This window comes from Artibeus jamaicensis, unplaced genomic scaffold (genome assembly GCF_021234435.1).
Source record: "Artibeus jamaicensis isolate MK-2021 breed Jamaican fruit bat unplaced genomic scaffold, CSHL_Jam_final scaffold_916, whole genome shotgun sequence".
NCBI lineage: Eukaryota > Metazoa > Chordata > Mammalia > Chiroptera > Phyllostomidae > Artibeus > Artibeus jamaicensis.
This window is the reverse complement of record NW_026522059.1, coordinates 31,733,817-31,754,932: the sequence shown is the minus strand read 5'-3', so window position 1 is coordinate 31,754,932 and position 21,116 is coordinate 31,733,817. Positions and strand designations below refer to the sequence as shown.

Below are 21,116 nucleotides of genomic sequence, written 5' to 3'. Positions count from 1 at the left end.
ATTAGTTACATTCTTCATTCTTCAAAGATAGAATTTTTCTTTATTTAACAGGATTCTTTATGCTTCTCAGATAAGGTCAAATTCAAGGAGTTCATCATCACCAAGCCCTTATTATATGAAATGTTAAAGGGACTTATCTAAGAAAAAGAAGATAAAAGAGATGAACAGTGAAAGGACAGCAAACTCACAGTTATTAAGAACCACATCTAAAACAAAAGCAAACTAAGAGGACAGCTAGATCAGGAGCAGAACCATAGAAATGAAGATCACATGGAGGGTTAGCAACAGGGGAGTGGGAGAAGGGGAAGTGGGGAGAAGGTACAGAAAATAAGTAGCATAGATGGTAGGTAGAAAATGGATAGGGGGAGGGCAAGAATAGTATGGGAAATACAGAATCTAAAGAACCTGTGACACATGGTCAAAAAGGGGGGAATGGTTGGGGAGGGGTGTGCAAGGTGGAGGGGAATGAAGGGGGGAAATAGGACAACTGTAATGGCATAATCAATAAAATATATTTAAAAAACAGGGTTTTTCGGTTATCTTTAAATTTAGTTACTATTAGCTCTGGCCAGCGTGGCTCAGTTGGTTGGGTGCCATTCCACAAATCAAAGGTTGTGGGTTCGATTCCCAGTCAGGGCCTGTGTGTGGGTTGCAGTTTCAGCCCCCATTTGGAGCCCATGCAAGAGGAAACCAGTCCATGTTTCTCTCTTGCACCAGTGTTTCTCTCCCTCTCTTTCTCTTCCCTACTTCTCTCCCTGGAATCAATATAGAAAAGAAAAAAGAAATTTACTTAACTGTTAACAAGTCAGACAAATGCTTACTTTAATTACCAATTTCTTTTTCTTTTAAAGATTTTATTTATTTATTTTTAGAAAGAGGAGCCCTGGCTGGCGTAGCTCAGTGGATTGAGCGTGGGCTTGCGAACCACAGGATCGTGGTTCGATTCCCAGGCAGGGCACATGCCTGGGTTGCAGGCCAATTCCCAGCAGGGAACGCATGAGAGGCAACCACACATTGATATTCTCTCTCTTTCTTCTTCCCTCCCCCTCTAAAAATAAATAAATAGAATCTTAAAAAGAAAGAAAGAAAGAGGGGAAGGAAGGGAGAAAGAGAAGAAGAGAAACATCATTGTGTACTTGTCTTTCACTCACCCCTGACTGGGGACCTGGCCTGCAACCCAGGTATGTGCCCCAACTGGGAATTGAACTGGCGACCCTATAGCCTCTCAGGCTGGCACTCAATCCACTGAGCCACACCAGCCTGGGCTAATTACCTATTTCTAAGTAACAGATTGCCTTAGTAGTGATAAGAAACTTGAAATATCTTTCTCTACTTAGGATTTTCTTTGATTCAATAGAATAAATCCATTACCATTATTGTTTTTTGTTGCTCAAATTGTTATACTTTCGTCAATAGCAGTCCGTCAAGCTAGCTTCTGAGTTTGTTTGTTTTTTTTTTGACATATCTTCATCAATCTTTGAAAGCTTTCTTGTTTTTTTGGCTCAACAAGCAAGCTCACCTTGTACATTCCCTATGAAAGATTTAGAATTAGCCATGACTCTGTGGAGCCCTGGTTGCTTTTAGTAGAATAGTATTAGAAAAAATAATAATAGTATTAGAGAATGTGGTGTGGATGCTATGGTGATAAGATGATTTCTCGTTATGTCAGAAAGTGCCTGTTAGAGAATGTTTTAAGTTGTCATGTACTTTTCTAAAATTCTGTTAGAATTCATTCTTAGAAATTTAACAGCACATTCACAGAAAGAAATTTCTGTATTCATAGATTAGGTCTAGAAAGTCCTGCTTTTCAGAGTGAAGTGGTGTTTACCATAAAACAAAAATTATTTTTAAAATAGACCTTCTAAAATGATTGCTTTCTTGATTATCTAATGTATTAGTTATTACTGTATAACAAATCATTCCAAAACATAACAGCTAAGAACAACAAACATTATCTCACATGGTTTCCAAGGGTCAGGGATCTCAAGTGGTTTAGCTGGGTAGTTATGGCTCAGGATATCTCAGGCGTTTACGGGCGGGAGTTGTTGGGGCTCTAGTCATCTGCCAGTTGACTGGCCTGGGCCATTAACTTCCAAGCTCATTCGGGTGGCTGTTTACAAGAAGCCTCACTTCTTTGCTGGCTGTTGGCCTGGAAGGTCTTAGTTGCTCACTAACTGTGCCTCTCCATATGAAAGTGCTCAACTTGGCTGCTGGCTTTCTTTAGAGTGCATGATCCAAGAGAGTGTGGCTGAGCGTGCCGTAGTGGAAGCCAAGTATGTTTTATAACCTAATCTCAGAAATGATATACCATCACTCTGCCATATACAGGGGTGGGCAAAAGTAGGTTTACAGTTGTTCATATGGAAAAATATATAATACAAGAATAAACTGTGTTTTACATACTCAAAACCCACTTTTGCCAACTCCTGTACTGTTCACCACCTGGGCGGACTGGTGCAGTGTGAAAGTGAGTTAACATCAGGAAACTGGGACTGTTCAGTGGGCTGTGTTGGAGGTTGCTACCACATGCAGTGAACTTTTAATATTAATTTCATTTTGTCCCTACACCTATCTTAATCATAAGTTTGAAGAGGAAGCCCAGGCAACTTTTCCATGTAAAAATAACAGCAATAAAGAATAATAAGATTCCCTGTCAAACATTTTAGGGACCTTAGTGAGAATTGTAAGGAAATTGTCTTATTTAATGACACAGTATATCCTAGGTACCTGGAGCAGGGGTTAGGTAGAAAAATTAACCTGGTCTCTTCTGCTAAAATGTATCTTTTGGCAATTGAAACATTCTTAGTAAGTAGCTTTTAAAAATGTGTTTGTTTTGCATTTTTTAATGATTATCAATTCATTATTCATTAATATAAAATGACAATTTTTAATAGTGCAAAAAATTCAATTGCAATATTCTTTTTTTGTTGTTGATACTACTATAGATATCGCCCACTTTCCCCCAATCCCCACCCCCAGCTTTGTTTTGCATTTTTTAATGTTTATTGGTATATATTTTATACAGTTGACCTTTAAACAACAAGGGTTTGATCTGGGCGGGCCCACTTCCATGTGGATTTTTTCCAGTAACTCTGCAGTTATTCCAATAGCCCTGCGTATCCCAGGTTTCCCCTCCATGGATTCTGTCAACCTTGGATTGAAAACTGTATTTCCCATCCATGGTTGAGAATCAGTGGGTGTGGAGGGCCGATGGTACGCATTATTCTATGCCATTTTATATAAGTGACTTCAGCATCCTTGGATTTTGGTAACCATGGGGGAGAGGTGTCCAGGAACCAGTCCCTTGCAGGTGCCAACGTACAGCATGAGTTGTTGGAGAGTCAAAAGTTATGTGTGAACTTTCAACTGTGCTGGGTTTGCACCCCTAACCCATGCTTTGTTCAAAGGTCAACTTTATGGCAAAATATATTTTAATGCCAGGAAAGAATATGCTCTTTTTTATTTATCAGTTTTAGAGCTTATATATGATTGCCTAGAAAAGCATGAAAAATTTCAGTCATTCTATTATGATCATTAATAGTGTTCTTAATGGTAGTTTGTGTTACTTGTTTCTTAAAACTGGCTCCTGTTTGATCAAACCCAAGGAGGAAGCGCACTAGGAAATTCAAGGACATTTCAGGAAACAGCATGTCCAGACAGTAGTGGCAGGGGTTCAGAGGCAGCTGACTCTCTTTGAACAGGTTTATCATCAAAGTGGGCTGACCTGAACCCAGTTTCACACATGAACAATATGGGAATCGCTCTTTGTCCCCACTGATCTTCTCATCTCCCACAATCGACCTGGGTGTCACTGTCACTTGGAACATCTTTGTATTTGACAAGCAAATATATATGGTTTAAAGGTCTACATTTGATCTTAACCAAAAAGTGAAAAAGCAATATGATTAAAAGTCTGTAGTAAATTTAATCTCTGGCAGAGATGAAAGGAAATGGAACATTGGTAATAGTAAGGAGGTAAGATGCAGAGAATGCACGTGTCCTGGAGCAGCAGTTCGCAGAGAGCAGTGGTGACGCGTGGGCTGGTTGGTCGGGGTGGTACTGGCACACTCAGGGTGCTCGCGGAGGTGTGTGTTTTTTCAATTTTAGGTGGCAGGTTTTCAAAATTCCGTTTTATTCTTAGGAAGTCGTCCAAAAAAGAAGGGAACAGTTTACTACTTTAACTGACTGATTATTGTATTATTTGTAATAATACAAAAAATTAGAAAACCACGTAAAAACAAGAGATTGGTTAGGTAAATTGTAATACATCAGTGCAAGGGAACATGCAGACATTAGAAGTGATACTGATATTATATATTATACATTTATTATATAAGTGTTTTTCAAGTTTCTCACATATGTTGACAGGCCACACTATTTTACATGTGATCTCACTGTTTCTAACACTTCAGTTATGTATATTTAAACTTCTGTTAGATTCTGTTTGTTGGCTTAAATAATTTAAATTATGTTTCTTACATATACAACTAGGTAAAGCTCCTGTGCATAAAAGCAGTTATGCTACTATTGAAGCAATGGTACTAGTGAAATAACAAAACAATAAAATATTAACTTGGTTTGGCTGAAGCCAAATTCCTACTGTCAGTGTAAATACGGTGTCAGCCCAGCGGGTTCTTTTGAATGTGACAAACCTACACAGTTGGGTACTGTGAGATGACTCCATTCTCATCATGTTGCTCTGTTCCACTGTGAGGTCTTTTTTTACCACCACGATCACGACATTGTCTTTATTTGGAATACATCATTTAGTATTAGGGCCATCTCTTTTTTTCCTGATTAACCCAAGCCAGTTGAAGTAGTACTATGTTGCCAGCTATATTGTTAATACAAACATGAAAGTGAGTTCTGAGAGCTTTAGGCAATAATGAGTTACAAGGTAGTCATCCAGGTAATTTAGATTGTGCTTGGACTCTGCTGTGTTTAAAATAAAAACACAAACTCAAAGTGTGCCAATCTCTGAATGCGTCTGCAGGTCTGCGAACCTCATTTGATCTAACATGTATTGTTTTGCACTGCTGGTTTGTGCTGCTATCTGTTAAAACCCGTCACTGGGGAGAAAAAGTGGGTCTAACTTGATTTTGTCACATCCCACTGTTAGCCTCCTGAGCCTCACCACCACCAAGGAGGGTGAGGGGGAAGAGCGTGAATAGCACAGCTTTTCAGGAAGGCTTGTCGAGGTGTAGAGAGTAATTGCCAGAGATTCCACTTTGCGCCATAGTTACTAGAGAGAGGGATCCCTTTCTCCCTTTCTCCCTTCTCCAGACAGTGTCCTCTGGAGCAGCAGGAGTTCCCTTGCACTCCTTTGTGAGTTGGGTAGGGGCAGTGTGTGGCCGTTTGCAACAGACATTGCTGGTTATGCTTCCTGGTTCTGGGCTGATGGGGGTTTGGCACGGTCCTGAATTGACACTAGACATCCTCTCCTTCCTCCTCCTTCCTGACTATGACATGTGAGTCTCTTGTTTGTCTCTTAGAAAGTTAATTTTCACAACAATTTTTCAGAAATAAAATTGTATGACGGAGGTGACCTTTTGAATACATGATGTTCGATAAATGGTGTTAGAACAACCAAATCTGGAAAAGAGATACTGCACACATACTAAAATAAGTTGCAAATTGATTAAAGGAAACAATGAAACCAATGATTACTACACAAAAACATTGGTTCAGGTATTTAAAAAACTTTGTAATAGATAAAGTCAGAACAAAGTACGTACTTAACAAGAAGGAATTGGTGGGACTTGGATAGATCTGTACAGTGGTGTGTCATCAAGTGCTCTTGAAGTCTATTGATTGGCAGTGTATATTATGGAAAGATGCTCATAATACATGGTTAAGTAAAAAATAGTTCTTTACAGAATTATGCAAGAGCTGAGCTCCAATACTATTACTAGGTTGGACACACTGTCCTCCGTTCTTTTTACGGCTTTGATTTCATTTCATTCTCACATGTGATCCTGTTTCTAACATATGTGTTCAATTACGTATGCATTCATAGAAGACAGGTTTTTCTAATACGTTTTAATAGTTTTATTAAGGTATAATTGACATAGAATAAGCTGTACATATTTAAAGTGTACACTTTGATCAATTTAGGTATTTTGTAAACACACCTATGGAACCATTGGCAAAATCAATATAATAAACATCTATCACCCCAAAAAGTTTACTGTGTACCTCATTAATCCCTCCCTCTTTCTTCCTCTTTCCCTACTTTCCCCAGGAACCCAGTGATCTGCTTTCTGACACTTTAAATTAGTTTGCATTTTCTAGAATTTTATATAAATGGAGTCATACAGCATGTACCTTAAATTTTTTATTTTATTGATTTTTTTGAGAGAGAGATTTATTTTTCCACTTATTTAGGCATTCCTTGGTTGCTTTTTGTGTGTGCCTGACTAGGGATTGAACCCACAGCCTTGGCGTATCAGGACAACAGTCAAAGCAACTGAGCTTTTGCCTCCGGCCAGGACAACATATGCCTTTTTTTGGTCTGATGTTTTTGACTCAGCATAATTACTCTTTAAAGATTCTATTTATTTATTTTAGAGAGTTGGGGAAAGGAGGGAGAAAGAGAGGGAGAGGGAGTGAAACATCAATGTATGGTTGCCTCTACCACATCCCATACTGGGGACCTGGCCTGCAACCCAGGCATGTGCCCTGACTGGGAATCAGACCGGCAACGCTTTGGTTCGCAGGCCTGCGCTCAATCCACTGCGCTACACCAGCCAGGACCTAGCATAATTATTTTGAGATTCATGTATGTTGGGTGCATCAATACTTCATTTCTTTTTATTGCTAAGTTATCCTACTGGCAGCAATTTTCAACTTGTGCTCCTCAAGAATGTTTAAAACATGCAGTACCTGAGTATTCAGTCAGGGGCACTGACTTCTTTTCCCTTAGACTGTCAAATAGAAAAATGACAGCAGCCAACACACAATTGCTGTCTAGTGTGAATGAAGCAAAATTATACATATTTTTTTAAAGGTTTTATTTATTTATCTTTAGAGGGGAAGGGAAAGAGAGAGGGAGAGAAATAATCAATGTATGGTTGCCTTTTGTGCATCCCCTTCTGGGAACTGGCCTGCAACCCAGGCATGTGCCCTGACTGGGAATTGAACCACGATCCTTTGTTTTGCAGGCCTGCACTCAATCCACTGAGCTACACCACCCAGGGCAATATACCTATTTTTTTTGACAGATGGGCAAAAATATTTTTTTTGGTGGGCTGCAGAATTTTAATAATTAGTTTATGTGTGCCATGAGATGAAAAAGGTTGAAAATCACTGTCCTTTTATATGGTTATACCTAATTTGATTGAACTAAATTACATGTAAGCATGTCTATCTTTGTTATCTAGGAGAGTTCTGCAGCAGTTTACATAAAGTTTTTAAAGCAATAGCACCTTTGGGGTTTTTTTGTATGTGTGGAAAATAATCACAGAGTACTAAATCCAAATTTAATGAATGTTGAAAAGGTGGTTTCATGTGTTGTGAGGATATGCAGAGGAAAACAGGCTCTCAATGAAGATTGATTGAGAAACTAAGGAGGAGATTAAAAAGACATTCTTTATCTGTGATTATGAGAATTTCAGAGGTCTCCGGATACACAACATAAGGAACTATGTTAATTCTGGGTAAGCTACTGATTGAAAAGATTATTCAATCTAATATTAGAGGATATTAGAGGATATTCAATCTAATATTAGAGGATTATTCAATCTAATATTAGAGGATATGCATTATAAGTCTGTTTGTGCCACATACTAGCTATATGACTTGCGTAAGTCGTATCACTTTTCTGTGCTTTATATTCCACACGTCCGGTGTGTTAAGAACTTTGGGTCTGCCAGGCCTGCTAACCATGTGTGGTGTACATCATGCTGAAATCCAGCGTATTCTGGAGCAAGCTGTGTGCTGTAGCACAAGGCTGTGTCTGCCAGAGCAGGGATGCTGGGTTTTTTTCCAAGTGCTCACTGAGGCCCATCTATTTATCAAGAACGCACAACAGCACTCAGTCTTCAAGGGCTGTGGGTGAGACATGATTACTTTGCTCCAAGACGCTGTATAGGCAGTGGTTGGCTCTGTCTATGCCTACGTCACAGGACTGTTGTGGAGAACAATGAGATGTGTGTGCAATTGCTGTGAAAAGTGTAGTATTACACAAATGTAATGTCTTGCTCTTTTGCTCCATCTGTGGTTTATTTTAGGGTAGATACAACAAGAATCGAATACTCCATTCCTTTGAGAGAAAACTGGGCGCTACCATATTTTGCATGCCAAGTTGCTGCACTTACAGGCTATTTAAAAAGTAACTTAAATGCTTATGGAGAGGTAAGATACAATTTTTTTCTGCCACAAGTTGTGATTTATTTTTATTAATCATACAAATAATTTTGGGAAAAGAAACAAATTTATTTTTCACAATTCTGACATACTGCAAATCTGGTACATAATTTTAAAGCTAATCATGTCAAGTTAAAGCCAGTGAAGCCTAGTTACTACATAATAAAGGATATAGTTAGGTAGTCTTGTTATAAATAATACTGTTATTCTGTACTCTGATTGACAGTAAAGTATTTTTAGTAGAAAAGGGATGTTATATTGTTTTAGTGCAGTTATTACAAATATATGAAGAATAACTTATTTTCAAAATTAATATCTCATTGTTATTTTACCATTTCTCACTTCTGATGTGACTGATGGCCTTACGTCATCACAAATTAAATATTAATGAAATGTAAAGAGTGACTATAATTGACAGCAATGTTAACTTGTATGGTAGACTGCATATTTTTCTGTTTACCTTTATGTTTTCTGTGATTGAGGTATAGGTAGTTTAGTGAGTTTTATTTTTATTTTTTCAAGATTTTATTTATTCACTTTTAGACAGAATGGAAGAGAAGGAGAAAGAGAGAGAGAGAGATGTCAGTCTGTGGTTGCCTCTTGAGTGCCCAGTACTGGGGACCTGGCCTGCAATCCAGGTATGTGCCCTGACTGGGAATTGAACTGGCGACCCTTTGGTACACAGCCCTCACTCAGTCCACTGAGCCCCACCAGCCAGGACAGTTTAGTGAGTTTTAGGAGACTGTCTTAGATAGTTTAGATTTTGTCTTCTTTGTGTTGTGGTTGTGCTATAAACTCCTTTGATAATCAGATGAAGCTTACAGACTCTGTCTCAGAATAAGGATTTTAAATGTATAAAATAAGTGACTCTAAAGGCAACCAATTATGTTGAAATTAACTGAAATGGAGCAATCTTTTGACAGTCTATCTGGGGCTAAGAACTCCTAGCTAGAAAAAGAGATCTCACAGATCAAGGGAAGGCTTCTGTGGAACTCGGTCAGCTGGAAATAAGGTGGACATACAGTTTCTTTTAGAAAGCTCAGAAAAATGGACTGTTCTCTTTTATTTCAGTGATGACAAATGTTCTCAGCATAGCAGACTTTTAAATTCATTTTTATAACACTAGTATTTCCCTTTTTTATTGTAAAATAACACTAACACATGTCAGAATTGTAAGTTCCTTTTGTTGTGTTTGTATAAAGAGCTTTCTGAGCAGGAATATTTCCTTCAATAGCCAGGGAGCCTGCGATTCAGCGCCCCCTGTTGGACTGCACAGCCTTCTCCCAGGGAAGACCGGTTCTCTGACTTTGGAATAAAGGAGCTCATTAGAATAAAATGAATTGCCTGATCTGCTTTGTATATACCACTATGTGAAATAAAATGAAACTTTTGTTGTATAAAAAAGGTTTAATCATCTTTTTAATAAAATCATTATTTACTTTAAAAGAAGGAGTGTTGGAAAAGATAGGGGAAGGTGCAGTTCTGTTCTCCCTTCTATACTATGTTTGGTATTTTGCCATCTCTCTTCACTGCCATGTTATGTATTTATTCTTTATTCTAATATGTTTTCATTTTAACTTTTGTTAAAATGGAACAGTAATAGATACACATCACACACACACGTGGTAAAAAATGTTGTAGATGCGAATGGATATAGTGAAAAAATTTATTTCCGTCCAGTTCACTCTTTAGTAAGGATCCTGTACTTTTTGAAGGGATCCAAGAATAGCTTTTACTCTCATTTTAGATTATATTTTGTTTCTCCTCCTTTACTTGACTACAATTATCTTCCTGTATTTTCAAAGTACTCTTAACATCTTCTCTTCTCTCCCTCCGTATCTCTTCCTCTGTTAATATTTAAGATAAAGGGGTAAAATCATATTTATCAGTTACTTAATTATTTATAACTAGCTATTCACTTGGTGATACTCAGCAGTATGCAACAAGAGCAAAATATCTATATACAAATATTACAGAGATAACAACATTAAGAATTTTATTTTTTAAAATGGAAGAAAAGCCTGGCTAGTATAGCTCAGTGGACTGAGTGTGGGCTGCGAACCAAAGGATCGCTGGTTCAATTCCCAGTCAGGAGGACATGTGCCTGGGTTGCAGGCCAGGTCCCCAGTAGGGAGTGTGCAAGAGGCAACCACACATTGATGTTTCCTTCCCTCTCTTTCTCCCTCCCTTCCCCTCTTTCTAAAAAAAAAAAAAATTTTTTTTGAAGAAAAAAGGCAAGTTAACCATGGTGTATTCTTTTTTAAAAATCTTTTTATTTTTGAAGATTTTATTTATTTATTTTTAGAAAGAGGAAAGGAAGGAGAAAGACAGGGAGAGAAACATCAATGTACGAGAGATACATCCATCAGTTGCCTCTGGCACACGCCCTACAGGGATCCTGGCCCACAACCCAGGCATGTGCTCTGGCTGGGAATCAAACTGGCAACCCTTTGGTTCGCAGGCTGGTGCTCAATCTACTGAGCTACTCCAGTCAGGGCTCTTTCTTTAACTTTTGTTCCATTTATTTACTAGGGGGAACCCTCCAAAACCAGAATTATCTTCTGGAGGGCAAGCCCTTGTAGTACAGGCTTCCCCCACTAGGTGAGTGTTCTAGGAACTCGTCTGTATCAGTGGACCAGCTGGGTTGTTGTGAGAGGCTGTTTGGCTTCAGTGAATTTTTTTTTAAGACTTTCAGTGTGCTTGCTCATTTCACAAAGAGTGATTTACAAGTGCACCTGCCCATACCACGCTGAGTGTCAGCAGTTTTTGGCCAGAAAACAGCATGACCCCCATGCCACGCCTGCCCCATTCACTAAGTCTCACTCAAAGAGGCTTTTTTCCCCCATTTTCCTGGGTGAAAAAATTCCTCAAAGGGAAACATTTTGCCAGTGTGGAAGATGTAAAACAAAAAATGGCAGAAGCACTAAAAGGCATCAAAACTGACAGTTCATTGGAAAAAATATCTCAATAGGTATATTTCATCAAATGGAGAGTACTTTGAAGGTGACTGAAGTTTAAACATGTAAGAATAAATACACAATTTTTAAAAGTATATATATATATATTTTATTTTTAGAGGGACAGGGAGGGAGAAAGAGTAGGAGAGAAACATCAGTGTGTAGTTGCCTCTCATGTGCCCCCCAACTGGGGACCTGGCCTGCAACCCAGGCGTGTGCCCTGACTGGGAATCTAACCAGGGACCCTTTGGTTCACAGGCTGGCACTCAATCCACTGAGCCACACCAGCCAAGGTGTGGATTTTTTATTTATAAAAAATACACCATTTTTTAATAAATAAATTCTGGGGTGGGGGTTGGGTCACCCCTCATATACATTCATTGGTCAATTCCTGTATATGCCCTGACCAGGGATTGAACCCTTAACCCTGGTACATCTGGACAGTGTTCCAACCAGCTGAGCTATCTGGTCAGTTCATCCATGGTGTATTCTTGACCCTTCAGCTTAATTCAATTTTTTAAAAACAAACTGCTCAAATCTTCAGTTATGTGTGCCCCTCACCGTCCTGCACGTACATATACATCATTTGTGTATGTGTTTTAAACTCTAAAGGAGGGCCCTACCTGAATTAATAGTATTGTGTCAATGTCAGTTTCCTGGTTTTGACAATGTATCGTGATCACATAAGATATTGTCATTGGGGGAAACTGGGTGAGGGAATTTGCTCTACTATTTTTGCAAATTCTTATGAATCTTAAACTAATTCTAAATATACATGTGTATTTTCTATTCTAATTTTTTACATGTACTGCTTTTTTCGGGGTGAGGAGGAAGTATAGTTATATGAATTTTTATCACATGTATAGATTCGAGTAACCATCGTCATAATCAAGATGTAGAACTGTTCCATCGTGACCTGGATGGGTGGCTCAGTTGGTTGAGGCATTGTCCCCATACTCCAGAGGGCTGCAGGTTCAATGCCTGGTCAGAGCACATGCCTAGGTTGCAGGTTGATCCCTGGTCAGGGTGTATATGGGAGGCACCTGACTGATGTTTCTCTCTGTCTTGCTCTTTCTCTTTAAAATCAATAAAGATATCCTCGGATGAGGATTTAAAAAAAAACTGTCCCATCACTACAAAGAAACTCTCTGTGTTGCTTCTTAATAGTCACATTTTCCCCTCAGTCCTGACCTCTGGCAACCACTGGTCTGATATCTATCACTATAATTTTGTCACTTAGAAAGGTTTATATAAATGGAATTATATAGTGTGTTATCCTTTGTCTTTTTTTCTCTTCAGCCTAATGCCCTTAATATCCATCCAAGATGTCACATGTATCAATAGTTTGCTTCTTTTTATTGCTTTTCTATTCCAGCAACATGCATATTGTAATCACATATATTGCATTCTTGAGGCATGGTCCCAGCTGCATCAGCATATCCAAGCTTGGATCTTTTGTGCTGTCATCTGGAGCCATCCAGAGACATCTGGGGTTGACAAATGGGTTGAAACCCATCTAATGTGTCACTTAAGTTATACCTATGAAAGCATTCATGATGAAGGCATAATTGAAAATGAAGTGAGCAAGGTAAGAGGTAGTAGACAGGAGTGCATAGAATTTTGAAAATGTTCAGAGAAAGGAAGAACTTAGCTGATTGTCCAGATTGTGTTTGACTTGTATTTCTGTCTCCCTTTCACTGCATGTTCTTAAGTATGAGAATAAACCCTTGGATTTAGCAAGGGTTTATTACAGTGTAGCTTTTCTCCAGCATGCCCAAAATATTCTCCAAATGGCCAATAGGTTGGTTAGGCTGAGTCGGCATCCGAGCCTTCATTGGTTTCTATAACTGGGTTCTCTGGGGATGATGGTTTCAGGCCAGGTTATTACAGGTCTGGTTGTTCCACATTAGAAGGTTTCCAGAACACTTCTTCTTGTAGCTGTTGCCATAGGAAGGAAAGAAACTTGTGTGTTTTGCAGTGTCGCGTCCTTCTGGGCCTTGCAGTTGGTATTCTTTGACCAACTGGTGGAAATTTTACACCTCTTACATTTTGTTTGGTGGTCTTAATCTTATTCAGGATGCTGGAAAAGTCTTATATCTGCTGATGGCCCAAGTTATTTAAGACTCTGGAATTTAGCATTGAATGTAGTCAGCTGAGTCTGACTAAACCTTTCTAGTTCTAGAGAACATGATTCTTATGTTAGGTTTCTTGACTTGACCTTCTCTTTCACTGTTCTTATGAGAATGGAGTCATTTGACACCATTGCTGTTGGAGAAATTGGAAATGAAAAACTAGATCCCTGGAAGAAGTAGAGGATTTTATTAGAAATATGCTAAGGGACAGGGAATATCCTGCAGACTTGGTTTCTCACTAAGGGATCACTTAGAGACGACATTTGGAAGGACATAATTGACTTTAAGCATACTGGGGCAATGAAATCCATGTGTTTAGTTCTTCAGTAGAGGAAAACAACTAAGAGTATTATGTAGTTGATAGTGCAAACATTGGGGAAAGGTAAGACTACAGTTTTGCTGAGAAGAAATTAAAAAACCAGTGGACTTTTTCCATGGGCTGTGCAGTAGGCTGAGATGTAAAGACACCAATAAAATGGAAGCTCTTAGGAAGGTATGAAGCACCATGGAAGTGAAAATATTTTCTTGGGTGAAAGGAGTTATTTTCACAATAACAGAAGCTCACTAGAGCCAAATCTAGTAGAGACCACAATTTTCTTACATTTATTACTTTACCTCTTTAAGGATGAGAAAGAAAATTGCACTGAATTTTGTTTTATTTTTTCCTTTGTCTTCCTGCAATTTTCAGTATGATGTTGAACTTTGAAGGACGTCATTGATTTCTAGAGTGCTTGAAGATCTTATTATTTATGTTTGGATTTACTGATGATTATGTTACTTTAAAACACACTTTTAAGAATTAGCTTAAAGTTGAACCAATACAGAGCTCCACTTGAAGTAACAACTTCATAGATTTTCACAGTAATAAAGCTGTTGACATTTAGTCTCTTCCTTTTGTTTTCCCTAGAGGTTTTGCTACTTGTTGATGAGCGCTTCAACCTACACGTTCATGATGATGTGGGAGTACAGCCACTACCTCTTGTTTCTTCAAGCAGTATCTCTGTTCTTGCTGAACAGTTTTTCACGGAAGCTCAGTGACAAGGTATTATTTGAAATTGCTATTTTTAAATCCAGGGAATAAATGTTTTGATATAGTCTTGTATCTTAAAACCAAGTACCTTTTAAGCTTTATTTTTAAATGTTTCAGTCGGTTTTGATTTATACTTCTCAAGAGATTGCTAAATTCACCGCCTCTGTCCTTTCTAGAACTTGGAAATTCCTTTAAACACAATCTGCTTAACTAGAGACATCCTGTGCTGCTTCTGCTTTTCTGGCTGTTTCTCCTTCTTCCATTTTTGTTTAAAACAGAAAGAAAAGTGAAATATAGGACACGTGCAAAAGAGTATGTGTCCACTGTATATACAGCACTAGAATAAAATATGAGTATTTGACCACCCAGGCCAAGAAGTGGCGCATCTGAGTCCCTGAAAAGTCGCTTTTTCACTCTTCACCAGTCACATCCGGTTCCCTCCCCAACAGCGGCTGGCTGTCCCGAATCTTCTCAGTTCTTTCCTCTTTTTCTTTACGGTTTTGCCACCTGTCTCTGTATTCCTAAAAAATATGTTGAAAGTAATACGTTGTGTACTTTTGCCTGATTTGCTTTTGAGATTCATCCATGATAATGTGCTGAGCTGTATTTCATTCATTTGTATTTTATTTATACATTCTGTTGTTGAAGGACATTTTAGTTTTTTTTCAGTTTATTGTTCTTGTGCTGCTACAAGCATTCTTATACATGTCACACGTGACATGTAAGGCAGGATTTCACCAGTGCATATACATACCTGACCATGAATCACCGAGGGATACGTGCACATGCAGCCCAACTAGATGCCAGGCCTTCCCGCAGAACCGCTCTGTCAGTTTATACTGTTGCCAGAGGTCGTTAAAGGTTCCCATCAATGCTTCGTTCCTTCTGCTTCTTTATCTTTTCAGCATTTCTTATCTTTTTTTTAATTTTAAAACTTTACTAAGTATTTAAAATGTTGACCAAGTCAGATTTTAGGAATCTTCTGGCTCTTCTCTTCCTTTTCTCCATCCCATATACTCACGTGGTCCAAAATCCTGATGAGTACCAACACTTACTTAGGTTATTGGAATAGAGAAATTTTAAGATGAAGAATCATTAACCAAGTATAAAGTCACTCACTTGCTAATTGAAAGGGTAGTAAGAACCTGAAAGTATCACAGGAGTAGCAGCTGCAGGAAGCAGTTACCACCCTAGAGCGAAGGAAACAAAGGAGGAATTTGGAATTACTAAAACTTAAACTTAGAGGAGCAACCCTGTGGAGCTGAACTCAGCCTCTGAAGAGGAACCACTACTCAGCTTTATTGGTGTCTCTAAACTGGAAAGAAGGGCCCTGTGGAAATAAGACCCAGACCTCTGAGACTGGAGCTCCTCTCTGGGGCAGAAGGATGCCGTAAAGCTGGTTCTTCAAGGGTTGGAAAAATGTCAGTGGCATGCAGTGGCTTCAACGGGAGGGAAGTGCTCTGTTAGAGTGCAGAAGCATCGCTGAGGTGACACGAACTGCAAGCAGACAGGAAGTGCTAGGAAGGAACAAGTTCCTTCTTTTTCATCCAACCTTGTAATCTCTCTTATATTTCATATTAGCAGAGCTTTATAGGGAGTCAACCAGAAAAGTGGAAATGTAGATTTCAAAGTACCGGCCCCAGCATTATGCTGCAGGGGTTGGAGGGATAAGTTTGGAGCTAAGAGATAGTTACTCAATAACTAGAACCAGCATCCAAAAAAAAAAAGAGAGAATATTATCAGCACCCAGAAGATCCTAATGTGCCTTCTCCTAGTCATTACTTTAGTCTCCAAACAGTGAGATACTTTTTCCCCCCAATAGTCTGGCCTCTTAAGGGCTTTTTTCTTTCTGCTTAAAAAAATTTTTTTTGGCTTTTAACACTCTGCCTTTTTTTTTTCTTGCTATTGCCTATGTTTTATCTTAGTTTTCCCTTTCTAAAATGAATTAACTTCATGATAGATTAAATTATTATGCTATTTTAGAAAATAAATTTATTGAGACATAATCTTCCTTGGAGATCTTCTATTAGGATATTGACTTTAACTTTCTTATGCTTATTGTTAAATAGAGCAAATACAAAAATACTTTTCTCTGGGTACATCTCATGGCTGTATAAGAATAGTCTGTCTGGAAAATATCCAGCCATGCAATATGAAAAACTGAGACATTTACTGAAGATACAAGAAATATTGCACATAGGATGCCTCAGACTCCTTCAAAGTAGGCACCTTGGGACCTCACACAGTTCTCCCAGTGTCTCTTCCATTGTTCAGAACACTGCAAACCCTTTCTTGGAATCCCCAGCAGCTGCCTCCTCATATTCTCCAGAATCTCTTTGAAGGTCTGAAATCTCTTCCCTTTCTGGCTTAGTTATGAGAAAAGCCAGAAGTCCCAGGGCACCACATCTGGGCTGTAGGGAGTCTGAGTCACCTGGGTGATTTGATGTGTCTCCAAAAAACTCTGTACAAGATGTGATGCATGAGTGGGCATGTTGTTATGATGAAGCTGCAATCACCAGTTGCCCATAGCTGTGGCCATTGTTGTCATATTGCATCTATCAACCAATGAGGAATATTGAGGTAGTACTCCTTATTGTTTGTCCTAGAGGGATGTACTTGGGATGCACTATACCTGCCTAATCAAAAAACACAGTTGACATGGTCTTGTCTTGCTTCAACATTGCCACACCTTTGGGCATGGGGAACCAGGCAACTTCCACTGGGAAACTGAGCCTTCATTTCTGGATCATAGCTATAGACCCATGATTCATCTCCAGTTACGACCTTCTTGAGGAAATCTGGTTCACTAGTAGCTGTTTGAATGAAGTAACTAACTACTGCAGCACAATGTTTTTTCTGCTCTGGCAGCAAAAGCTATGGAAAGGAATTCTGCCACAACACATTTTATGCCAAGACCCTGCGTCAGAATCTCAGAAACAGTAGTTTTTGGAATCATTCCCCTGCTCAGCTTCTAGTTTTCACACTGTCAGTTGCTGATCTTTGTTGATTGCGGCCCATACAGGTTCTACATTCTCAGGTGTTCTGCTTGTTGCAGGCCTTCCAGAATGTGGATCACTTTCGAAAGATTCTCGACCATTTCTGAAGCATTTGTGTCACACTTTTATATGCGCTCCACTCATTGCATTGTCCCCAAAATCCTTCTGAATCATCTAAATAGTTTCTGCAGAGGAATGTTTAAGTTTGATGCAAAATTTGTTGCAGATTTGTTGCTCTACTTGCTCAGTCATTTTAAATGCGATGGCCACACAATACACATGCTCACTCAGTGGTGTCTACCACCCCCACTGAATAGTACAGTGAAGTCGTCATTGTTCATGCCTCTGCGGTCTAGTTCACTCTCCTTGACCGCCAGTTACATCCATGTCCCATGAATTGCTCTTATTATATTAACAATGGCTGGACTTTTTCCAGACAGAAGCTCTTATATTTTCCCTGGGTAGATTTTGGAAACTACTGCTGAAGATTATGATTTTGGATTTAATAACAAGGTAAGCTAAGTGAAATAAGTCAGAGCCTAGGACTACAGAAAGTTCTTGCAGTCTGATTTAGACATCCATCATTTTAAAGCTTTTAGCTTTGTTTGCAAGCATTCTTAGAAGGAAGTGATAAATTAATTATGTATTATATCATTAAAAAATAGATTAAAGTTATGCACAATACTATCCTAAATTATAGCAGAGCATTTACCTTGTAATTGTAGTCAAATTCTAGATAAAACTAATGAAAATATATACAATAAAGTTCATTATATTCTTATTCTTTTTTTTTTTTGTCCCAACAGATTCATGAAGTTTATAAAATCTATATATTTTCTCTATTTCTGGGATATTTACTGCAGTTTGAGAATTCAGCTTTATTGGTATCTCCTTTATTGAGCTTAATAGTAGCTTTAATGTTTGTGAAGTACCTTCAGGTAATCAGAATTGCCCTTTATCATTCTTATGGTGAATTTTTAAATTGGTAATTTTTTATACTTCACTTCTTTGTTCATTTGATTTCCACCCACAGCTAACTGTGAAGGAAGGAACTTTTGCTGCTAAAATAATGAAGGTTATTAATTTTTATCTTGTGTGTGCTCTGACGGTGACATTGAATATTGTAATGAAGGTTAGTGACTCTGTGTCTGAGATTCGTACAGTGGCTAGTAGACTCAGTTTTATTTAATTTTTATTTATTTTCTTAAAGGTGAGGAAGGGAAGGAAGTCATTTTAGTTTTTTAAATTCTATTTATTGATTTTAGAGAAAGAGAGAGAAACAAACATCAGTTTGTTGTTTCACTTATTTATGCATTCCTTGGTTGCTTCTTTGTATGTGCCCTGGCCAGAGATCAAATACACAGCTTTGGCGTATCAGGACGTTACTCTTCCCAACTGAGGTACCCGGATAGGGCTAGTGAATTAAATTTTGATGAGAGTAATGAGTTAACAAGATCATAGAGCTTGTACCGTAAAATTTTTAGTTGACCAGTGTTGACCAGTGATGATGCCTAGCATATTAAGTAAGAAAATAGGATCATGATTCTTTTCTACATATAGTTTAAAAATATATCTACTTTATTTTCCATTTAATTTAAAGTCATTATTATTGTCATTATTATGCAATTAACATTGAGTAATATATGGCATAAATTGAGATGAGTCAAAGGTGTTTGGAAGAGTGGGTAAGTTACTTAACGCAGGGGCTAAAGTTGAAATCTTCTCATTACCCCATTATAGTTTTGTACGTGGTACAGGGTAGTGATGTACAGGGTGCATCACATTAGTGATGCACTTATGCCACTGGATCTCTTTGCCTCACAATTACACCATATATTATTTCATTCATATTTTTTGTTTGGTAGTCTTGCTGTTTTCTGTTTGTAGCATTGGACAGTAGTGTATTGCTGTAAATATAGCTAATCATTCTTTTTTCCTCCAGATGTTTGTTCCACACAAAGAAAATGGGCACATGCTGAAATTCCTTGAAGTAAAATTTGGACTAAATATGACTAAGTAAGTTTTAGATTATGTAAGTTTGCCTAACTCTGTATCACTTAGAGGATAAAGAACAAAAATAATCAAGGAGGAAGTATATACCTAATTAAATACCACTTAGAAAATAAATAATTTGGGATATATCTAGAAGATACTTGACCTTAATATTTTCTCTCATTAAAAAAAATCTCATTTAGGTCTTTCAGAAATTAGATATACTTAAACCTTGGTAGCATCAAAGTATTTTGAGGTTACTTTCTCCCTTGAGGAGGAACAATGATGTCATCTAAGTCAGAATAAATGAAAGATTTAAAATGAATAAAGAACCAAGGTAATGTTAACCACTACATCAGCAAAATGCGTACATTAAAAAGGGTATTGCCCTGGCTGGTGTAGCTGAGTGGATTGAGCGGGGGCCTGAGAACTAAGGGATCGCAGTTCGATTCCCAGTCAGGGCACATGCCTGGGTTGCAGGCCAGTTCTCAGCAGGGGACACACGAGAGACAACCATACATTGATATTTCTCTTCCTCTCTCCTTCCCTTCCCCTCTAAAGATAAATGAATAAAATCTTTTTTTAAAAAAGGGTATGGGCACAAAAACGGGGAGGCAGCAAGATATTTATTTCATAGCAAAGAATCTCCTCTTGGGGTCATATAGTGGACTGGAGAAGAAGCCGACTTTTTAAATTCACAAACAGCATTGTGCCTTTTTTTGTGTGTTTGTTAAGTGCATTTTTAAAACCTAAAATGAAATACATGATTTTATGTGCTGACAGAGTCTATTTGCATAACAGGAAATATATTTTTATCTACACATTTCATTAGTTCATATAATGTACCTTAGAACCTTATTATTATTTGCTGTGATTACATGGGATTTTAGGTACTGTGCATGGAATTCCATGTGGTGACACATCACAGTTAACAAAGTATATGACATGGTTTAAACACTGCAGGAATCTTCTGAAGTGTAAGTCATATCCCCGTGTCTGAGATAATCGGGTCCTTTAAAGGCCATGTACTTCCTAAGGGTAGGGACGATATCTTTTTCAGGGATAGGTCTGACACATAGCAGGCAATTAGTAAAAATTAGTTGTAGACTTTAATAATTGCCTGTAATTGCCTGCCCTTTTCACTCACTTTCCCTTTAACCTTGGACTCTAGAATGAGCCTAGAATTGAGGGCTTTTTTTCCAGTGTTCCTTAGTTGATACTATATAGTGCCTCATTATTCAGTATGTCAGGTACTGGATTTACTTTACAAAATAATGCACTATGTGTTTTAACAATAAAACATGGTCCCTGTCCTTAAGAATAGTGCCATCTCATAAGAAAGTTTTGGTACAGTTGATGACATGGGTGGTATAAATGACAAATGCCTAACGCCCAAGTGTAATTGGGCCAAGTGGGTCTTAGGATTTGGAGCTCACCAGAATTTCAGGAAACATTTCTTTTGAGACACACTTTCAGGAACCACTAAAGGAATGTTAATAAATATTTGTTGGATGTGTAGGGTACTAGGCCATATACTCGAGGGGATACAAAAATGACTACAGTCTAACACAGGGTGGATTATGTTAAGGACTGTAATTGAGGGATAAGTAAAGTCCTGTGGGACTGTTGGGAAGGAAAGGTTGAG

General features: G+C 38.2%; 1 protein-coding gene across 2 annotated transcripts in view; it reads left to right on the top strand.

The window, feature by feature from the left end:
- Positions 1-21,116, top strand: part of DPY19L4 (dpy-19 like 4) — a 71,832-nt gene that overhangs the window by 23,461 nt on the left and 27,255 nt on the right. For both annotated transcript variants that reach the window (XM_053661014.1, XM_053661013.1), the window contains exons 7-11: positions 8,229-8,352; positions 14,361-14,495; positions 18,286-18,417; positions 18,513-18,611; positions 19,422-19,495. In XM_053661014.1, the coding sequence (XP_053516989.1) occupies positions 8,229-8,352; positions 14,361-14,495; positions 18,286-18,417; positions 18,513-18,611; positions 19,422-19,495 (564 nt within the window). The remainder of the gene's footprint in view (positions 1-8,228; positions 8,353-14,360; positions 14,496-18,285; positions 18,418-18,512; positions 18,612-19,421; positions 19,496-21,116) is intronic.